This window comes from Nicotiana sylvestris, chromosome 4 (assembly GCF_000393655.2).
Source record: "Nicotiana sylvestris chromosome 4, ASM39365v2, whole genome shotgun sequence".
NCBI classification, from domain to species: Eukaryota; Viridiplantae; Streptophyta; class Magnoliopsida; order Solanales; family Solanaceae; genus Nicotiana; species Nicotiana sylvestris.
In genome coordinates, this window is record NC_091060.1 from 1,666,496 (window position 1) to 1,686,218 (window position 19,723).

Sequence of the window (19,723 nt, forward strand, 5' to 3'; positions counted from 1 at the left end):
GCATACCATGTGCTGATGGAGAATAAAATGAAGATTGAAAAAAACTTAAAGAAAAAAAAAGAATTGATTTTTCAATTATAGACTTTTGCAAGTACTTTCTTTAGTATCATATCAAGGGGTCCTCCCCTCCCCCCCCCCCAACAACCCAACCAACCCCCTCTCTCTTTCCCTATTGTCATTTTCTTAACTGCATATTAACTATTTCTGCATAGCGGCGGAACCAGAATTTTGTTAACGGGTATCAAAATATATAAAAGTAAACATATCATGAAATTAAGGGAGTTAATACATAATAAATATATATACATATATTTTTTTTACCATCCTACACAGTGTATTTTTCCTGCAAAGAGGTATCATTTGACACTCATTCCTATAAGGTGGCTCCGCCACTGGACCTGCATAGACACTATCCTCCCCAAACCCCATTTGTGGAATTTCACTGGGCTGCAATTGTTTTGTGGGAAAAAAAAAATTGGATTAGATTATCCATGTGAATGAAGGGGAGCCTGGGTGCAACTCGTAAAGTTGTTATCATATGACCATGAGGTCACGGATTCGAACCGTAAAAACAACCTCTTGCAAAATACAGGGTAAGACTGCTTACGATAGACCCTTGTGGTTCGGCCCTTTCCTGAACTTAGCGCATAGCAGGAGTTTAGTACACTTGCTGCCCTTTTTTATTATCCATGTGAATATCTATCCCTTTTTTGACTCATAAAGTTGTCCAAATAATTTTTATTTATACCTAAGCAACTTGTTCTTTTCTTTTTCTTTTTTAGGCCCCTTATAGAAAGATGTCCTTAATGGGGACTATTTCTTTTGACTCACTACTCCATCATGGCCTTGAAGAGAACTTTGAGAGGGAGCATAAAATAGCCTTTGTCTTTTGAGCTGTTCAATGGACCCAATTTTGGTAATCAGAGACAATTATTACCTATATTTTGTAATAATAGAAAATGAGAGATAATAAAAAAAAATGAAATTTAATTCTAATCATTCTTTGCAAACGCATAAATATATTTATTTTTAATTAAAATTACTAATTAAAAACTTATTGGTAGAGGGACATGTTTTTGAAATCTAAAGCTTCAGAACTGAGTACAGAAATATGAAAATAATCGTCGCGATTTAAGTTTCTTATAACTTGTGTCAGTAAAGTTCGAGGTACCAACAACTTAAAAAGAAAAGTATCATAAAAGTTCCAATTTCGAAAAGAAAAAAAAAACTAAATTTTTAGCGAGCTATAGATGATGCAAGAAAGTGACAATTGCCAAAGCATTAAGTCATTTTCCAATTTTTATGATTGCACATTCTGCTTCATTTATTGTAACTTGAATTGAAATAAATAATTTCTTGATGCCTGTTTTCTCATAGGGGAAAAAATGATCACACATAATTGCAGAACCCCTTTAAATTGGACAATTTTTAATGCTTCCTTTTGTAACACAAGAATTTCCATTGTCAGAATTTAGTGTCACACTGTCACAATAGTATCATTATATTTTGATAGATAGATGTTCCTTTTATTTGCTCATTTACAATTTCATTGCGTTAAATATTTTTCCCATAACGTTTTGATAATAATAGTACTCTGAGTTAATTTGCACGCAACTCAATTATTCAATTTCTCGTAAATTTTAATAGTAGGAGAAAATTCTTATGCTTTTTCGACGATCACCCTTATTCGACAAAAAATTTCAAGAATGATGCATTTTTTCTTAAATTAAAAGGTTAGTTTTCAACAATGACCTAATTTTATAACACCAAGTAGGCGTTTGAACAATATTTGGTTGACGATCAAAGAAGAGAATTTGAAGTTGAAATTAAAAAGGAATATCTGGAAATTATCACGTTTAAACATGAATTTCACTTGGAAAAAAAATTTGAAACAAAATTTCTTTCAATATTTCACTCATATTTCTAATATATGTAAATACCGAATTATTATTATTATTATTATTATTATTATTATTATTATTATTATTATTAATGGATAAAGGGGGATAAAAAAAGTGACAAAGGTTCTGGGAATTTAAGTGGAATATAATAATCGAAGTTTAACAATGGGACCATATTGGAGCCTTATATAAATTGGGAAAATATAATGATTAAAGGATATCTAAGCATGGATTTGAGCGCAGAAAGTTATAAAAAAGCAAAATAATTAAGTAAAAGCAGCCATCATTACTAACTTGTGCTTGTACTTATTATAGGCCAGCACATTCTGGTTCATATTTTCTATTTTTTTTAATAATAATGGTTCTGAGATCAACTTATATGCACCTCGGCTATACCATCGAGTACGTTGATGGTTCAACTTCCCCTGCTTCACGTTCGGGAGGGCACACAGCCAAGGGGTGAAGCTACGCGTGAATTGAAGGGGATCCAATTGTCCCCTTCGTCGAAAAATCATACTGCACAAATATAGCAAAAAATAATTTTCTTTTGTTATGTATAAACCATTGAATCTCATTTACAAAATATGAAAGATTTCAAAATAGTAGTAAATGGGGTTCAAAAGTTACTTTAAGTCACGGGTACAAACCCCAACTATATTGATGTTAGGCTAGAAATCCGTGTTTTAGCCGTAGTATTATATGCCAATGACTGCATTTTTTTACGTGCGTTTGAGTTCAAATGATAGTGAATTGCGCTAAATACGTGTTTAATGGCTTGCAGGAAGTGATCCTGAGCTCAAAAGTTAATTTGGAGCTAAATTGATCAATTTGGAGCTTTGAAGTCTAAGTAAAAGCCCAATACATTAAGCTGGGATCGTGTTCGGAGGTCATGTACCAAGTCCGGATGTTAAATGAGGACGAAATAAGTTCACTCTGAGAAAATTACACTGTCGCACCGCATGGGGCGCCGCAAGGCGCGGTGCAGCAATGTAAAATGCTACCTGATGCGAAAAGTTGAAGCTGCTGATAAAATGCACTAACGCGCCGCATGGTGCAGCACAGCCTGCGGCGCGGCTGTTCAACTTTTACAAAGCGAAGTCCTAGTTCGCGTAGGAAAGGATTTTTTTCGTCTGGGTCCGACCCTACTTGGTATAAATACATGTAAAAATGCTATTTTGAGAGGTTGCACAAATTTGAGACACAGATTTGACCTAAGGAGGCAGAGACACAATAGGAGCAAGGCGGGGAATTCTTCTACGAGTTCTTCCTTCCTCTTCCTATTTTTCATTGTTGGTTATGGCTTTTAGTATTGTAGTTTTACATACTATTATGAACAACTAATTTGTTATCTAGGGTTTTGATGGAACCTTTTGTAGGATAAATTCTTGTTATGTTTTTATATAATTGAGTCGTAGTATAATCTCTATTTGTTCAACTACGTTCTTGTTGTAGTTAATTGATAGGATCCTCAATTAGTTGTGCCTATTTAGTATGTATTACTCGGGAGAGAGTGCATATTTAGGTAGTTGTTGAACAACATCACTCCCGACGTATGTGAGGAATCAATAACCAAGGGTTTAAATATGGGATTAGGGATAACGAAACCTTGGGTGCGACCTAAGTGAGTTATAATTAAAGCCAGCTAGCGTAACTCGGGAGAGTATGTCTAGTAAATTGTCGTAATTACTCGGGAGAGAATTACAACACGCAGAGCGCTCATGATCGGTAGAGAATACTTAGGCGAAATTATAGAAGACATAGCGGGAAAAATTCCGACAATTGGGGAAATCATAACTCTAGACCTCCTTAATCTTTTCTCCAACCCGTAGTATCTTTAGTTGTTAATCTACCAATTTAATTATTTAGTTAATTAGATATAAGAACCTTAATATTTATAACTTAGGAATTGTTCGAGCTTGTCTTCTTAGCAATATTGAACAGTTGTAGCTAAGCCTTAGTTCTCTGTGAGATTCGACTCCGGACTTATAAACCGGGTTATATTTGCAACGACCGCTTAGTCCTTTTTATAAGGCATAGTTGGGCATGATCATATATCATTATCTATTATTTGTTTGAATTGAAGGAGAGTCTCCGAGTAACGGTAAAGGTTGTCTCAGTATGACCTATAGGTCACGAGTTCGAACCATGGAAGCAACCACTAATGTTTGCATTAGGTTAGGTTGTCTACATCACACCCCTGTATTATTTGTTTGAATTACCGCGTAAAAATTTCTGGCTTCGCTACCACACGTAACCAGGCCCTTATCAAACTTGATTAGGGCAATGTAAAAAGCAGATAATGGAATCAACTCTATTCATACAAAAATAACTCATCAAACTTGCTGACAAAGTTGAATACAAATAATGGAATTCACTTCATTTCATATCATACCTGTAAGGCAAATTACAATGTCATGTTGCTCTAACTAATAGCAATCATATGACATGAATGCAGCTCCTCACAGCCTTCTTTTCTTGTACATAACCTAGTACTTGATATGTGATCTTGTAAGATAAAAAAAAGGACAGCGCGGTACGCTAAGCTCCGCTATGCGCGAGATCTGGGAAAGGGCCGGACCACAAGAGTCTATTGTACGTAGTCTTACAAATATCAAGAATTCAAGAGGACTTCACTGTGCACATGACCATCTTCCATTCGAATCCATGACTTTAAAGAAAATGGTTGCTGTGTTATCTCCAAAATCCTAGCTCCTCTTGGCCAGTTTCCATACCCTCCATAACCCGAGTGGCGAGCGTAGCACAGCCACAGCTTCTTGTAGGGGCAACACCAGTCCAATCCATGGTTATGACCTACAAACACAGCCTGCCACCATCCGGAAAATCACTAAGACGTCTAATTTTTAGTGACAGAAATAACTCAACATTATTCTTGTTATTTCTTGACAGCAATAACTCTAGGAGTACTTTGCTGTAAACATCTTTCTAGCCAAAAGTTTCATCTCAAACAGAGGCAATGAATAAGTAAAATATGTAGCTTTGATACAAGAAGGGAAGTTTTGGCGTAACTGGTAAAGTTGCTACCATGTGATCAGGAGGTCAGGGGTTCGAGCCGTGGAAACGGCTTCTTACAGAAATGCAAGGTAAGGTTGTGTACGATAGACCCTTGTGGTCCGACCCTTCCTCGGACCCGCATAGCGGGAGCTTAGTGCACCAGAATACTTTTTTAATGAAAATGCCAACAAAGGTGAACATTAGTGTAACAAAATCATTTTTGTTCATTTATTGATATCTTTTTCACAAGACTCACCGGGAGTAATTAGTGTTAACAATGGAATACACTCATCTGTGCTTTTAAGAAACTGCAATCTTTGTAAAGAATCTTTTCCATGCACTATTCAGCAAGCTGAGAGCTTTTGAGTTTTACTCTACAACAACTACGCCTCAAACCTAAGCAAGTTCAGATCGTCTATATGAATCCTCAGTGTCAGTGTCGTTCCATTCAAACTCATTTCAGTCCAATATTAGAAAAATAAAAAAATAAAAAAATGCTAGAAGTTTTTTCTTTTTCTACTGATTTATAATCTCTGATATGACGAAATCTTAAAAGACATTGGATCAAAAGTAACCATACTAATATGACTAAAGCTTAATCCTGACTCTACGCATCTAATTTATCCGAATTATAAGCCCCGTCTTGATTATTCAGGATTACTCAGCACTGTTGAGTCAGCAGGTATCTGTAGATGCCCAAAGTCCTTCACCAGGTAAAGAAGAGATAGAGTTCGGGTGCAACAACAACAATAACAAACCCGGTGGGGTCTGAGGAGGATAGTGTGCGCAGACCTTACCCCAAGAGAGTTCGGGTGCAAAGAATTAAAATGCAGAAGATGGAAAACTGAGGTCTGCAGTCCTTTACCTTCACAGAAGACCTTCCTTCAAGAAGCTCCATCATTCCCATTTCAGCTCCTTGAGCAGCGACTTCCTCCATAAACAGCGAGCCAATACAATTCCCATGTGCATCAGACCTTGGAGCAACCTCCTTATAAGCTTGGCTTGGTATATGCCAAAATATTATCTCAGGCACCCTGTTCAATATCCCTTTACGTTTAATTTCACACAAAATGAGGAAAGTATCATATAAGACATTCTTTTAATTTATAGCATTGAAAGTATAAACAAAAAGAGCAAATCGCTGCCCACTCCGCGTGCTTTCTACTGCCTTTGTTTCTACTTCTATAGATAACGTCCAAAAGAGCGTAGAAATTATTAAATACTTAACATCATCTTTTTTGCGGCCATAAAATGGATTGGATTATTACTGAACTCTAATTCAGTTCAATGTGCATAGCTTACACTTGTGGAGTGGAAAATTTAAACACAAAATGTAGAGGTTAATACTCGAAATTTGATTACCTTGAGTTAGGATTGATCTCTTGAGATGCGCGATTGAACCATTCCGCTTGGGCACTTGATATAACCTCAGGGTATGAACCACCGCCAGAATCTAAGAAATACATGTATGCTATGACTGATTCAGGGTTATTTGCAGATGAAAGCTTAAGGACATAGTTGGAAATACTTGGCCACAAATCTTTAGGACCGAATTTTGAGTAAGATAATTTGTTCATCTCTAGTTCATTCATCATCAGCTCCGAACGCGTTGTGCCCTTGAAGCTGCAATCACCTGACACAGAAACTTTCCTGGATTGAGCAATTTTCTTCAAAATCAAATCTTACCAGCAAGAAGAATTACCATTTCTTTCAATCAAATCCACCTGGTCAATTAGCAAGGGGGATGAGAAAATGTGACTGTCAAGGTTCAAGGTTATGCACAATAACATACGATGATCACTGGAATCTAAGACGACAATTTAAGAAACAGTCGGATTTAGGACCAAATTTTGAGTAGGAAAATGTGCTCATCTCCTGTTTATTCAATATCAGTTCCAAACACTTTGTACCCCTGAAGCTCAAGCATTCGCCTACTAATAATCCTACCAGCTAGAAGCATTAGCATTTCTTTCGATCAAAATCCACTTGGTCCATCATTCTTAAGGGGAAGGAGAAAACGTGCACGTCAAGAATCAAGTCCATGCACTATATAGTCTTGCACAAGACAACTGTTATTCAAGTTTTATCAATGTACCAAAAAAAATATCAGCTTATTTTACAAAGGTTTCAGTCTGCAAGACCACTTCTTCAACTAGTATCCGATAATCCCTCTCATCCATAAGTTCTCTTTGTCTGAAACCTGCCTCTAGAAGAAAAAAGGGCAGCCCAGTGCACTAAGCTCCCGCTATGCGCGAGGTCCGGGGAAGAGCCGGACCACAAGGGTCTATTGTACGCAGCCTTACCTTGCATTTCTGCAAGAGGCTGTTTCCACGGTTTGAACCGTGACTTCCTTCAAACCTGCCTCTAGAAGAGAAACATAATATTGTGAACTGACCCTTTGAGCGATAAAAAGGTCATTTCATAAACAAAGTAAGGATTTTATCCTCTTGCATCTCTAACAAAGTAAGGATTTTATCCTCTTGCATCTCTATCTACTTTTGCCAAGTCAGAGTAAACGTAGGAGAAAAGCAACTTTTAGAAGATACATTCTATTTACAAAATAGAAATCAACTGAAATCTTAACAAAGGAAGTATTAACTATAAATCTCTTTTTATGTAACGTAAGTTCATTGTTGTACCTTCAGATTCAGGAGGGCAGGAAACGTTCACTCGACAATGAAGAGGAGGAATTCCAGTGGATGAAAACCACTCCATTGGCCACTCGAAGTACATATCGTCATGGTTTCCGAACACGCTAGACCATGGAATTCCCCGATCTCTGGTTGGAGAGATCGCTTGATCCCAGTATAAACTTGCATTTTTTATTGGTATATTGTTGGCTGTAACGATATCGCCAAGATAAACTACAAAGTCTGCCACAAAATTCTTGAATTAGACAAGAGTTCAGAGAAAATGCTGATCAATATTGAAGAACATTTTAACTCCAAATTTAAGCTCTCAAGAAAAAAAGAGCAGTCCGGTGCACTAAGCTTCCGCTATGCGCGGGGTCCGGGGAAGGACCGAACCACAAGGGTCTATTATACACAGTCTTACCCTACATTTATGCAAGGGGTTGTTTCCACGGCTAACTATTTCAGATAATTTTCAATTAAAATCCAAAGCTTGAGTCTCTCTCTCATGTGCGCGCACACACACAAACAGATACGTATAAGGGGTATAGATTCACGTGAACTCATGCTCCTCTCTCTAAACCATATATAACAATGTTATTTTTTTTTTTCAAATTACTTACATATATATGTGTGTGCGCGCGCGCACCCATGCTCAAAGACTCTTGTGGTGCAATTATTATTCGATGCACCTCTACAAGTGAAATTGATTGTTCAAATCCTGCTTAGGACCGTTTTGTTTTGAGACGGAGTATAGATATATATGTGAAAATTATTAAAATTTCAAAAAGAATATAATTTTCCACCTATAATTTCAAAAGTGTAGTGAGTTCATGGTAAAATATTAAAGTTAAACCCGTCATATGTAAATTCTAGATCCACCTCTTCAAAAAGTGCTCTCATCCTCTTAAAATCCTGAATCCGCGTCTGCACACAAATATACTCTCTCAGTTCCATTTTATATGACATTTTTTCCTTTTAGATTACTCTAAAACATGACACATTTTTCTATATTCTTATTTTACCTTGAATGACGTGATTTTACAGCTACAGCAATGTAACAGTAACATATTTAGGACGACAGCCATTCTTTCTTAAATTTCGTGCTCAATTAATTTCGTGCTCAATCAAATAAGTTTTCACCTAAAACTAAACTGAGGGAGTAACTGTATTAAACACAAAACTTAAACAAATTGCGATTAAATATCAACCTGGGTGTTCTTGATCAAGCACAGTAGACATAACTTTAATGGAGTTCACATCTTGACGTGGGCCCCAATCCGTCCACGTGTCCTCTCCAAAATGCAAGTCAGCAAAAAGAACAATCTTAAACGATGAAGAACCTGGCTGTACATGTAGAGTTGTATTATCTGAATGGACGGTCAGGATTAATCGGAAAATCAGAAAGATTAAGAAGACGATGGATATATGAAATGGAAGAGACATAATCGAAAATGTGTAAGGAATTGATAATTAGCCGTTTGTTACAAGAGATATAATTATAGGTGGAATGATATAATAATTACCTTTCACTAGTTTGTATTTAAATTATTACTTTATCTGTATCAAATTATGTGACACACTTTCCTTTATTCACTCCCAAATTTTAATTCTATACTTAAAATTAATTAATTTTATTTTATTTCATAGACTAATGGATAATTTATAACTTTCTTTAAACTACCAATTTTAATTTTTTTTTCTTAAATTCTATATTCAATTAAATTATGATCATAATTGCATTGAAGCACAGAAGAATATTATTTGAGTAGTTTCTTGTGCCGTTTTCTGTCTGCATTTGACACGTGCAGTCATGCATGAGCATATTGCTCAACGACAAAGGAATATGCTAATTAGCCTTAAAAATGGCTAAAGTTGCATAAAATTTCAAGTTACGGCCATGTTTTCAATATTAGCCTTAAAAGTGTCTATTTATGCAAATGAGTCAAAGAAATAGGTTAAAATAGCACGGGCTAGCCAGTTTTCGGACTGGTCATTTAAAAATAGCCAACAATTGTCAAGTCATTGAAAAATAGTCACTATTTTACTGCAACAAAGACCGGTCCAACATAATATACTGGAGTTCGGTGCACCTATGTATGAACTTCCAGCATATTATGTTGGATCGGTATACTTTGTTGGCTCTACTATAATATACTGGAGCTCCAGTATACTTTGCTGGAACGCCTGTATATTATACTGGAACTCTAAACTAGGGCTGCTTATCGGATGGATTGGGCGGTTATTTACTCTTAACGGCTTGACTTATCGGTTATCGGCTTTTAAATGTATTAATCCGCTAGCCACCCGATAAGATATTGAACGGATTGGTATCGGTTTAGCTCTTATCGGACGGTTATCGAGTGGTTTATCGGCCTAATTCAATCTATATTGCGTGCATTAATTGTTTGCTTGACCTTCTGCATTTCTTCTGCATTGTTAGCGCCACCTTCTGCATTTCTTCTTCGATGAAAACTGAAAAGCCATAATCAAAAAAAGGAAACAGTAAACACTCAAGAGCGGACAACAGTAACATTTTACAACTTTCCCAGTATCCAATCACGTTAACAAGATTTGTGTTAAAAATCAAATAAAGTGATATAGAGTACTGGAAGTGGAAGAAGAGTTTTTGATTATTTAATATATATGGATAAATATATATATTTAACGGGTTAACGGATTATCCGTTAAGAAAATTGAATAATCCGCCCCCAAACCGATAAGTTGTTAATAAAAAAAAATTCAATTCGTTCCCCATCCGTTAAACCGTTAACCCGATACCAATAAGCCATTAAGCTTCGGTTTCGGTTCGATTTTGAACATCCCTACTCCAAACTCCAATATATTATGCTGAAGTATTTTCCGAATTTTGAACAGTGTTTTGCTCAAATTTATCTTTACGTAAAAAGTGACTAAATTTCGATGACTTTTGAAACTGTGACTATTTTTGAATGACCACTTATAAATCTGGTTATTTTTTAATTCCTCCCAAAAAATAGACATATTCTTTTTATTTCAAAAAGGGGGATTGAGGGACATCTCTCCAAGAGGATGTCTCAAACTATCTAGTTTGTGAGGAAGGCACCACAAGGATTGATGTATAGTTTATTATGTATTAAGGAACAAGATATCTATTTAACAATAAAAGCGGATAATTAATAGTTGACAAAAGCGGATTCAAAATTTAAATTATATGGATTCAACATTTAAGACTTTTAGCATTGAGCCAATTATATTTTGAAATTTATGAGTTCAGACCTACTATTTGTTGCAATATCAATGAATTTTTTATTCATAAATTTATATTTCGCGTAAAAGTTATGTGTTCATATGAACCCGGCATCGCTACTCTACATCTACCCCTGACTCGACAATATTAATGAGATCTTTAAAAATAGGTTGAAACCTCAGAAAACAAGTGAGTCTTAAATATATAAATATGCAAGAATTGAGAGTGAAATGGAATACCTGATAAGTAATACTCCCTCCGGTCCAAAATAAGTAATTTTTTGGATGTTTTCACACAGATTAAGAAATCCACCTTTTAGCATTAATTAGTAATGGAATTGACCATATTAACCTTTACTATCTCACATAAATACTCCTAACACATATTCCAACACTATTTACTCCAAGGACAATATAGGAAAAGATAATTAATTAATTCTTGAAATTTGAAAAAAATCACTTATTTTGGACCACAAAAAAAAAAGCCAAAAAACCACTTATTTTGGACCGGAGGGAGTACCTACATTAAATTATGAAAAAATTTATATATAAATTATGCAAAATACACTAGGACAGGTTGAGATTATACACATTGTAATATAAAAAATGGTAACATATCACAATAAATATTCAACAACAAAAAAAAAATAATCACTATATTACTAAAATCCTCACATTAATATAATTTCATTCCTAATCCTGGATAATTTTTTTCCGGTTATATTTTTTTATACTCTGTTTGGATCATTGTACCCTATCGTTTTATAATGTATTGAATTGTATCGTATCGTATAAATATAATGTTTGGATAGATTGTATTTTTTGTTATGTTAAAAAATATTTTGCTGTTTGATTTGACTGTATCGTACTGTACTGTAATTGATAAGTTTACTAAAATACTCTCAATTGTTTAAATATTAAATTTATTAAAAATTATGCATAAAAATAATATTAAAAAATAAAATAGAAGAAGACAAAACACCTTAAGAAAGCAGAACAAAGGAGCGAGACAGAAGAAGGCAAAACAAAAGAGTACAACTAATTAGAATTGAGTTAAAAGCAAATTAGGAGAAAAAGTAAAACAGAAGGCGTTAAAACACCTTTAACGTTGGCGGCAGAAGTCCGAAAAAAACCAAAGTAGGTTATATGTTGGAGATTTGGAGTTAATAAAAAAAAAGGTAAAGGGTAAAATAGAATTGTGGAGTAATAAGTTAGAGCATAATTAGAAAGAAAAATAAGAAATAGTCCCAATACACCAAATCCGTTATCTCAAAAAAGGGTACTTTTTATTATTCCGAAACAATAAATTTAAAAATACAATACAATCAATTTTAACGAAACATCGAAACAAACATTGGGATAAACAATGGGAACAACCATCCAAACAAGCCCTTAGGCTTCAGCATTATATTTCTCATATTTTTTTCTCTCCTAGTTGATAAACCCTCCCTGCTGCCCCGCTGTTCCTCCGCCGGACCGCCACCGCAAATCCGCCTCTCCTTGTCTACACCTGGCAGCATCTTCCGGCGACCTCCGTGAGTTTCTCTCCTTTTACTTTCTCTGTTTATCAGCTTCCATTGTAAAAACTAATTGCTAATTCGAGCCAGTGTGAATCACACAGCTTTGCTAGTTATTTGTTTTTTTGCTGATTATTGTGGTGAAATAACGTTAGCATATGATTATTGTTGATTTTAAACAGTTTTTGAGGTTACATACAGATTTACATATATGCAACAATGCCAGGATTTGAAGCTTATGAGTTCGAGATTCTAGTTCTTTTAAGTTACGGGGTTCTAAATTGATAATTTGTATATATTCAATGGATTTTTTAAGATAAATACAGAGTTTAAACTAAAGCGCTCGTAACCAGCATTCTAGCTTCGTCCCTGATGCCGAAGCATGGGTTTTAGAAGAGGAATTTCTCCAGTAGTAAACTTTTGGGTCATTATAGGTAGTGGCGGAGCTGCGAATTTAAATAAAGAGATTTGAAAAATACTAGAATGTCATAATTTAGGTCTGAACTTGTGACTTAAAAACAACATTTGGACCTCTCTTAACAAAGGCATCTAGTATTTGAAGTTTATTGGTTCCTACAACAACCTTAAGTTAATATACAGTAATAACTGGGTACACAGTCAAATATTTTATTGGTTTCTTAATACATATATGGGGTATGAACAAAAGCTATTGGATTTACGTGAACTTGTCGCTAACACTATAGATCCAACATTGCCCTTTACCACTTCACTAGAATTTTCATCTACGTCAATGGGATTCAAAAGGGGTTGCTCTGATGGTAAGCAACCCCCACTTCCAACCGAGAAGTTGTGAGTTCGAGTCACCCCAAGAGCAAAGGTGGAGAGTTCTTGGAGGGAAGGATGTCGAGGGTCTATTTGGAAACAGCCTCTCTACCTTTGGTAGGGGTAAGGTCTGCGTACACACTACCCTCCCCAGACCCCACTAGCGGGATTATATTGGGTTGTTCTTGTCAATGGGATTCAAAAGTGTACATATAATTTCTCTTTTACTTTATTTGTATAGTACTGGGGGGAGGTGATTAGGCAGGATATGGCGATGCTTCAGATTTCCGAGGACATGGCACTTGATAGGAACATGTGGAGGTCGAGTATTAGGGTTGTAGGTTAGGAGGTAGTTGAGTCTTGTCTTATGCCATAACTTTGGGAGACTAGTTTGGTAGGGATACTATTTTGCTTTTGCTTTGTATCATTCTTCTTGATTTCATGTTATATATATGTATGTATGTATGTATGTATGTATGTATATATGTATGTATGTATGTATGTATGTATATATGTATGTATTTTCTTTCATATTATTTCTGTGGTGGTACTAATATTGTCTTCTTTTGTCTTTTTGTCTTTTTGAGCTGAGGGTCTTTCGCAAACAGCCTCTCTACTCCTTCGGGGTAGGGGTAAGGTCTGCATACACACTACCCTCCCTAGACCCCATTAGTGGGATTTCACTGGGTTGTTGTTGTTGTTTATTTACATAGTCTATCTTTTGACAAGTGGGTTCAATTGAACATTTGAACCCCCTTTCTCCAAGCTAACTCTGATTGTAGGATCTCTTTTATAGTTTTGAGGCCCAGATGCTTGGTTATTTCCTTGTTTTTGCTCATATGCTGAAAATGGAATTTCTCAAAATTGAAAATTGTAGTACATTGGTGCTTTCATTGTCTACTGAGTTGCAAAATTTGGACATTGCTGTTGATGCTGCTACTATGTTTGTATTTGTGTAGTTTCCGGGGGTAATTGTGTTTTTTATTGGTTGAGGACAGGGGTATTGTTACGAACATAAATAGCCCATTGGAGGACATGGATGGGAAATTGGCAAATTACATGTCGGACTCGGGTTAGAAAATAGTTAAATAACAGTAGGGTAGAAAAAAAGGGCAGGCTATTGTATTGTGAACTCTCTAGAATCCCTCACCTCCCTTACAGTTTCTCTCTCTTTTTTCTATCTTCTTCCTCCTCTTTCTCGGTTCTTCTCTGTCTCTCGTCTCCTTTCTATTTCTCTATTGTGTATTTCCCTTAGATCTTTTTTTTTTTGATAAGGTAATAAATTTTATTGGCAAATATTGGGCATAAAATCAGCATACAAGAAGTTTCCTTTACAGCTTATTTCCCCTCTTGTTATCGTGATTTTGTATATTGTCTAGTAAATTGCGTCAGTTGGAATCTATTGTTATGTTGTCTATTGTCAGTGTGCTTGCTAAGATTTGGTTTATTACACATTTTTTTTGGGTAATATAATAATTACTAAGACTGTAATATTTTATGAACAATACTTATCCCAATTATTTTTATCGGAAACAATCTCTTTGCTCTTCCAGGGTAGGGGTAAAACTGCGTACATCCTACCCTCCCCAGACCCCACTTATGGGATTATACTGGGTGGTTGTTGTTGTTGTTGTTGTTGTTGTATTTATCCTGTATTTTACTGTGATTTTTTTTTGAGAATGAATTATTACTGTGAATTTTCTGAGTAAGTACTTTTTTTGGGAGGAATAGTTGGTATTTTAATAATGGTTTGTTGTTTTTCTTATTTGCTTGTATTTGAATGCTGCATTATAAGTAATGTTTTATTATTTTAATAGTTTAAGTATCTAGTCTCCTAGCCTAAATTCAGTTTGCGGGTGGATCACAGCCCTGTTGTTGATTCTAAGTGAGAACTTTTAATGGCAAAATCTCTTTTTTGCTTCTTTGTTCTTATTATCTCTTCTTTTTTTGGGGTACTTAATTAGGGGCCTTGGTAGTAATTGAGAACTAAGTTTAATATTGATGCAAATTAGCATGTTCAAATTTTTTTTTTTTACTTAAGGTTTGGATATTGGCTTATCTTAGTAGGACCCTGGTGTTTGTCGTTTAACCCGCTTGTCCCATACTTGCCACTCTAATATCCCTTGTAAAGTGTTTTTCTCAGTTTTGATTCATCTTGAAAATTAGACTGCTTGCTCCAATTCCTTCCCCCCCCCCCCCCATGAATCTTTGTCATGTACTGTTTTGGTGCAACTTTTAGCTTGTTCCATCCTAAGTTGCTTGGACACGGGAGCGGGTGTCCGACACCGGTGCGGATCTAGAAGTCGGATCCTTCGAGATGTAAATTCTAAGATTCGGGGATACGGGTGCGGGGATCCGGCTAAAAATAATTTACAAAAATAAAAATAGAAAAATATCTCTTTATGAGAAATTTTGTGGAATAATTAAGTATAGCCTATAAAATGTGAATTTCTTTTTTTATTCTCAAGTTGTATAGATAAGTAAATGATTGATTTCCTAGATAAGGCATGCTGTTTTCTTCAAATTTACCCTAGTTTTGGTTCTGATTTCGGGAATCAAATTGTATCTCGTCTCGAATTTTTCAATCCATCGTGGTCAAAGTATCCAAAATTGTTTGACCAGATCCGGTACGGATCCCATACCCACACCCATACTAGTGTCGTGTCGACACGGGTGCGGCAGCTAAACTGCCATGTCGGAGCAACTTAGGTTCCATCCACTTTATACAGTTGATCTGAACAATGAGCATTATTTTTCCTTTTATTATGCTGCACAACTGTTCAGTTAGCTGATTAGTTTAAAAAAATCTGTCAAAACTCACAGAACAAGGCTGAAACTTGAGGGAGATGAGTTGACAATTCCTTATTTTGTCTGTGGGATGAATTGCATAAGTCGAAGAGAAATGGCCAACTAGATACTCTGGAAAAATATAGATAGGGCATAATCTGAGCAAAATAAATTCTTAAACTGCTCAGACAGCAAGTAGGTTTATAATTATTGCTGACTGATGTCTGAGGTGAATGATTCTGTTTACTTAAATTTATGTGTTCATTGTTTGGACTTCTTTTTGATCAGGGTATGGATGCTGAGGAGGAAATTCCTGCTTCAACTGCAGAACCTTCGACTCTAGTTGGTGATAATTCGACTGTGGTTAATGCTATAGGAGCGATTAACCTTCAACCAGTTCCACCTGTCACTCCGCCGGTTGCTCCAACAGTTATCCTTCCTGCAGTTGTGCCTGCAATTGCTCCAACGCCTGCAGTCCCTACCCCCATTCCTCCCCCATTAGCTCCATTGCCTGTTCGTCCACCTGTCCTTAGGCCTCCAGTAGCACAGAATGGAGAAGTGCAAGCGAGCGATTCAGATTCTGATGAAGAAATGGGATCTGATCGTGGTACTGGGGGCTCAGTCCAAGAATATGAGATATCTGAGGAGAGCAGAATAGTAAGGGAGAGGCAGGAGAAAGCCATGCAGGAGCTTCTGATGAAGCGACGTGCAGCTGCGCTAGCTGTTCCTACAAATGATATGGCAGTTCGAGCTCGCCTTCGGCGGCTTGGTGAGCCTATAACTCTCTTTGGCGAAAGGGAGATGGAAAGAAGGGACCGTCTGCGGATGCTTATGGCGAGGCTTGATGCAGAAGGACAGCTGGAAAAGCTGATGAAAGCGCATGAGGATGAAGAAGCTGCAGCTTCTGCTGCACCAGCAGAGGAGGAGGATATTCAGTACCCCTTCTACACTGAAGGATCAAAAGCACTTTTAGATGCCAGGGTAGAAATTGCAAAGTATTCTTTAGTTAAGTCAGCATTACGTCTCCACCGTGCAAGGAGGAAAAGGAACGATCCAGATGAAGATGTGGATGCAGAGGTTGATTGGGCTTTAAAGCAAGCAGGGAGCCTCGCCCTTGATTGCAGTGAAATTGGAGACGATCGACCCCTTTGGGGATGCTCGCTTTCACATGATGGAAAGATGCTTGCTACCTGGTATTCTTCTGTACTTCTCTCTCTTGTTTTACCTGACCATAATTTTTCTATTGAGGGTGCTTTTTCCTCGTCCTTTTCTTTTTTATTTTGGGATGGGGGCTTCGCGGGTGGGGTGGGATAGGATACATGACCTGTTATTTGTTGGGTAGCTGCAGGTTTTCAGCATAGATTCATGCACTTAAAACTTGTAAATGTTTCTCTGATTCTGCTCTGTTTGGAACTTATTTTTTCACCTTTACGGACTCATATTAGTGTAACATACTAGCATTTCCTACTTTAACTTTTTGCAGAGATTATCATATTAAATCTTACGGTTAGATGTTCTTCGATTGATTCAATGTCCTACCAAATGAACTGGACAGTGGGATTTTATGTTCCTGTTAGCAAAATGCTGTCATTCTTTTATTAGTGTCTTTAGCGGTTATGAGTATTGGATTTATTCAAGCAGCACCATGACGCCTTTTCTTTTTCTTCCTTTCCTCCTGTATTTAGTTCTCTGAGTGGAATTGCAAAGTTATGGAGTATGCCTCAAGTGCAAAAGCTTTCCACTCTAAAGGGTCACACTGAACGAGCTACTGATGTTGTGTTCTCTCCAACAAGCAATTATTTAGCTACTGCATCTGCTGATAAGACTGCAAAGTTATGGAACTCGGAAGGGTCTCTTCTCAGGACATTTGAGGGACATTTGGACCGTGTAGCTCGGATTGCCTTCCATCCTTGTGGGAAGTACTTGGGCACAGCTAGCTTTGACAAAACTTGGAGATTATGGGATGTAGAAAGTGGTGAAGAGTTGCTTTTGCAAGAAGGTCACAGTAGGAGTGTGTATGGATTGTCGTTTCACCATGATGGTTCATTGGTAGCATCATGTGGGCTGGATGCACTTGTTCGAGTGTGGGATTTAAGGAGTGGACGAAGTATTCTTGCTCTGGAAGGTCATGTAAAACCGGTGAGCCCTCCTTTGATATGTAATCTTCTTTTTCCTCATATGCTTTAGGGATTATGAGAAGACATAGAAAATGAATTCTGTTACTTATTTTATTTATTGGTTCCAGGTTCTGGGTGTCAGCTTTTCTCCCAATGGTTATCATTTGGCAAGTGGTGGTGAAGATAATACATGCCGTATTTGGGACTTAAGGCAGAGAAAATCTTTGTACATAATTCCTGCTCACTCCAATCTTATTTCTCAAGTTAAATTTGAACCTCAGGAGGGATACTTTTTGGTTACAGCGTCCTATGATACGACGGCTAAGGTATAACTTAGTCTTTTTATGATTGTGCTGCTTTTTGGATTTTATTTTATTGCTTGTTTTTATATTCTTCATTCTTAAACTTATATTTCAGGTATGGTCATCAAGGGATTTCAAACCTGTGAAGACACTATCTGGTCATGAAGCAAAAGTCACGTCATTGGATGTAGCGGGAGGTAAGTTCCATTTAAGTTCAAGCTATTCTTACCTTTTCGAGGAGCGAAACAGTATCTTCGAGGAATTTAAGAAGTTTATGGATTTAGCTAATATGTTTTACCTCATTGGTACTAAACCCGTAATTCCTCTCAATAGAATTATTGTGTGTCTCATATGCTTTTTAAGTCACACAGCGATATAATGCATGAACCTGGGACTTCAAGACTCTGTAGCTATTGGTGTTAGTTCTGTTTTCTGTGTGGGATGTCATGCCTCACGATTGCAATTATATGTCATACCACACCCTTGATTAGTAAGGCTGATCTCTGATTATTGGACCAAATCTTGTCCCTCATCTTCTTTTATCGTTGTACTAATGTTTCAATGTTAAGCATACCTTATAATTTGGCACATCGGTACTCGCTCAAGATTTACATTCATGAATCCCTACCCCTCCGAATTTTTCCAAGGAGGACCCAGAAAATTATATGAATAAGTCTGGTGTTTTGACGATGCCTCGTACGCGAGCAGTCATTTGAATGAATGTGAAGCATTTGCTACTTTCTCTGCCTTTCAGCTATCACTTCGTAGGAATTTAGTTATTTAATGCTGGTCCCTTAAGTTTGTTTGGAATTCTGTTTTGCAATACTTCTCTTAGTTTTAATCAATAACCTGTTTCACTCAACTTGAAACTTTTTGAGGCACCAAATGAGGCTTGTAGGTCTCTTAATAAATTTCATTGTTCAGGAAGCTAATGAGTCAAGGCTCAATAGCAAATGATCATGACCATTTTTTTGGGGATGGAGAGCAGAAATTTGGCATTTCGTTGCTTGTAATTCTGTCGGTGCAAAGTCTAATATTATCCGTGACTTTGGCTTATCCCATCTTACCTCACCCTGTGCCAAAGAAAATGCTGATATTTCTCCAATCTCAAACCTTTGTTTCACGTTTCGCATATGCTTATTTGTCTATTTCTCTTCTATTTTGTGCAGATGGGCAACACATTGTCACTGTATCTCATGATCGAACAATCAAGCTATGGTCAGGCAAAAACATTGAGAAGGAAGAGAAAATGGATACCGACTAGATTTTGACCTTGCTAAGTTTGAGGTATCATTTCGGATCATCGGGAAGAAATTTGAGTGTATTAGTCTTAAGTTTATAGAATCTCCGTAGAAAATTGAAGTGTAAGGCCCTTTGATCATCCTGTAATTTCGTCAACTAACGAAGTAATGGCATCCTCTACTGTTCAAGCTTGTACTCCAAGTA

At 36.6% G+C, this 19,723-nt stretch overlaps 2 protein-coding genes across 3 annotated transcripts; one reads left to right on the forward strand and one right to left on the reverse strand.

Moving 5' to 3' along the window:
- Positions 1-4,257: 4,257 nt before the first annotated feature.
- On the reverse strand, positions 4,258-9,006 carry LOC104233161 (probable inactive purple acid phosphatase 16). 2 transcript variants are annotated; one of them, XM_070171542.1, is made up of 6 exons: positions 8,755-9,006; positions 7,553-7,786; positions 6,442-6,546; positions 6,276-6,366; positions 5,779-5,947; positions 4,258-4,725 (listed from the first exon to the last, which is right to left on the reverse strand). In XM_070171542.1, exons 1-6 carry the CDS (start codon positions 8,987-8,989, stop codon positions 4,513-4,515), a joined length of 1,047 nt encoding a protein of 348 aa, XP_070027643.1. In that variant the 5' UTR covers positions 8,990-9,006; the 3' UTR covers positions 4,258-4,512. The 2 variants fall into 2 exon arrangements, with proteins under 2 accessions (XP_070027643.1, XP_009784801.1); XM_009786499.2 differs by having other exon boundaries at positions 6,276-6,546.
- Positions 9,007-12,180: 3,174 nt separating this feature from the next.
- On the forward strand, positions 12,181-19,714 carry LOC104233160 (U4/U6 small nuclear ribonucleoprotein PRP4-like protein). Its single transcript, XM_009786498.2, has 6 exons — positions 12,181-12,306; positions 16,147-17,051; positions 17,544-17,997; positions 18,104-18,301; positions 18,393-18,474; positions 19,447-19,714. The coding sequence occupies exons 2-6, from the start codon at positions 16,150-16,152 to the stop codon at positions 19,539-19,541; spliced, it is 1,731 nt and encodes a 576-aa protein (XP_009784800.1). The 5' UTR covers positions 12,181-12,306; positions 16,147-16,149; the 3' UTR covers positions 19,542-19,714.
- Positions 19,715-19,723: the final 9 nt, after the last annotated feature.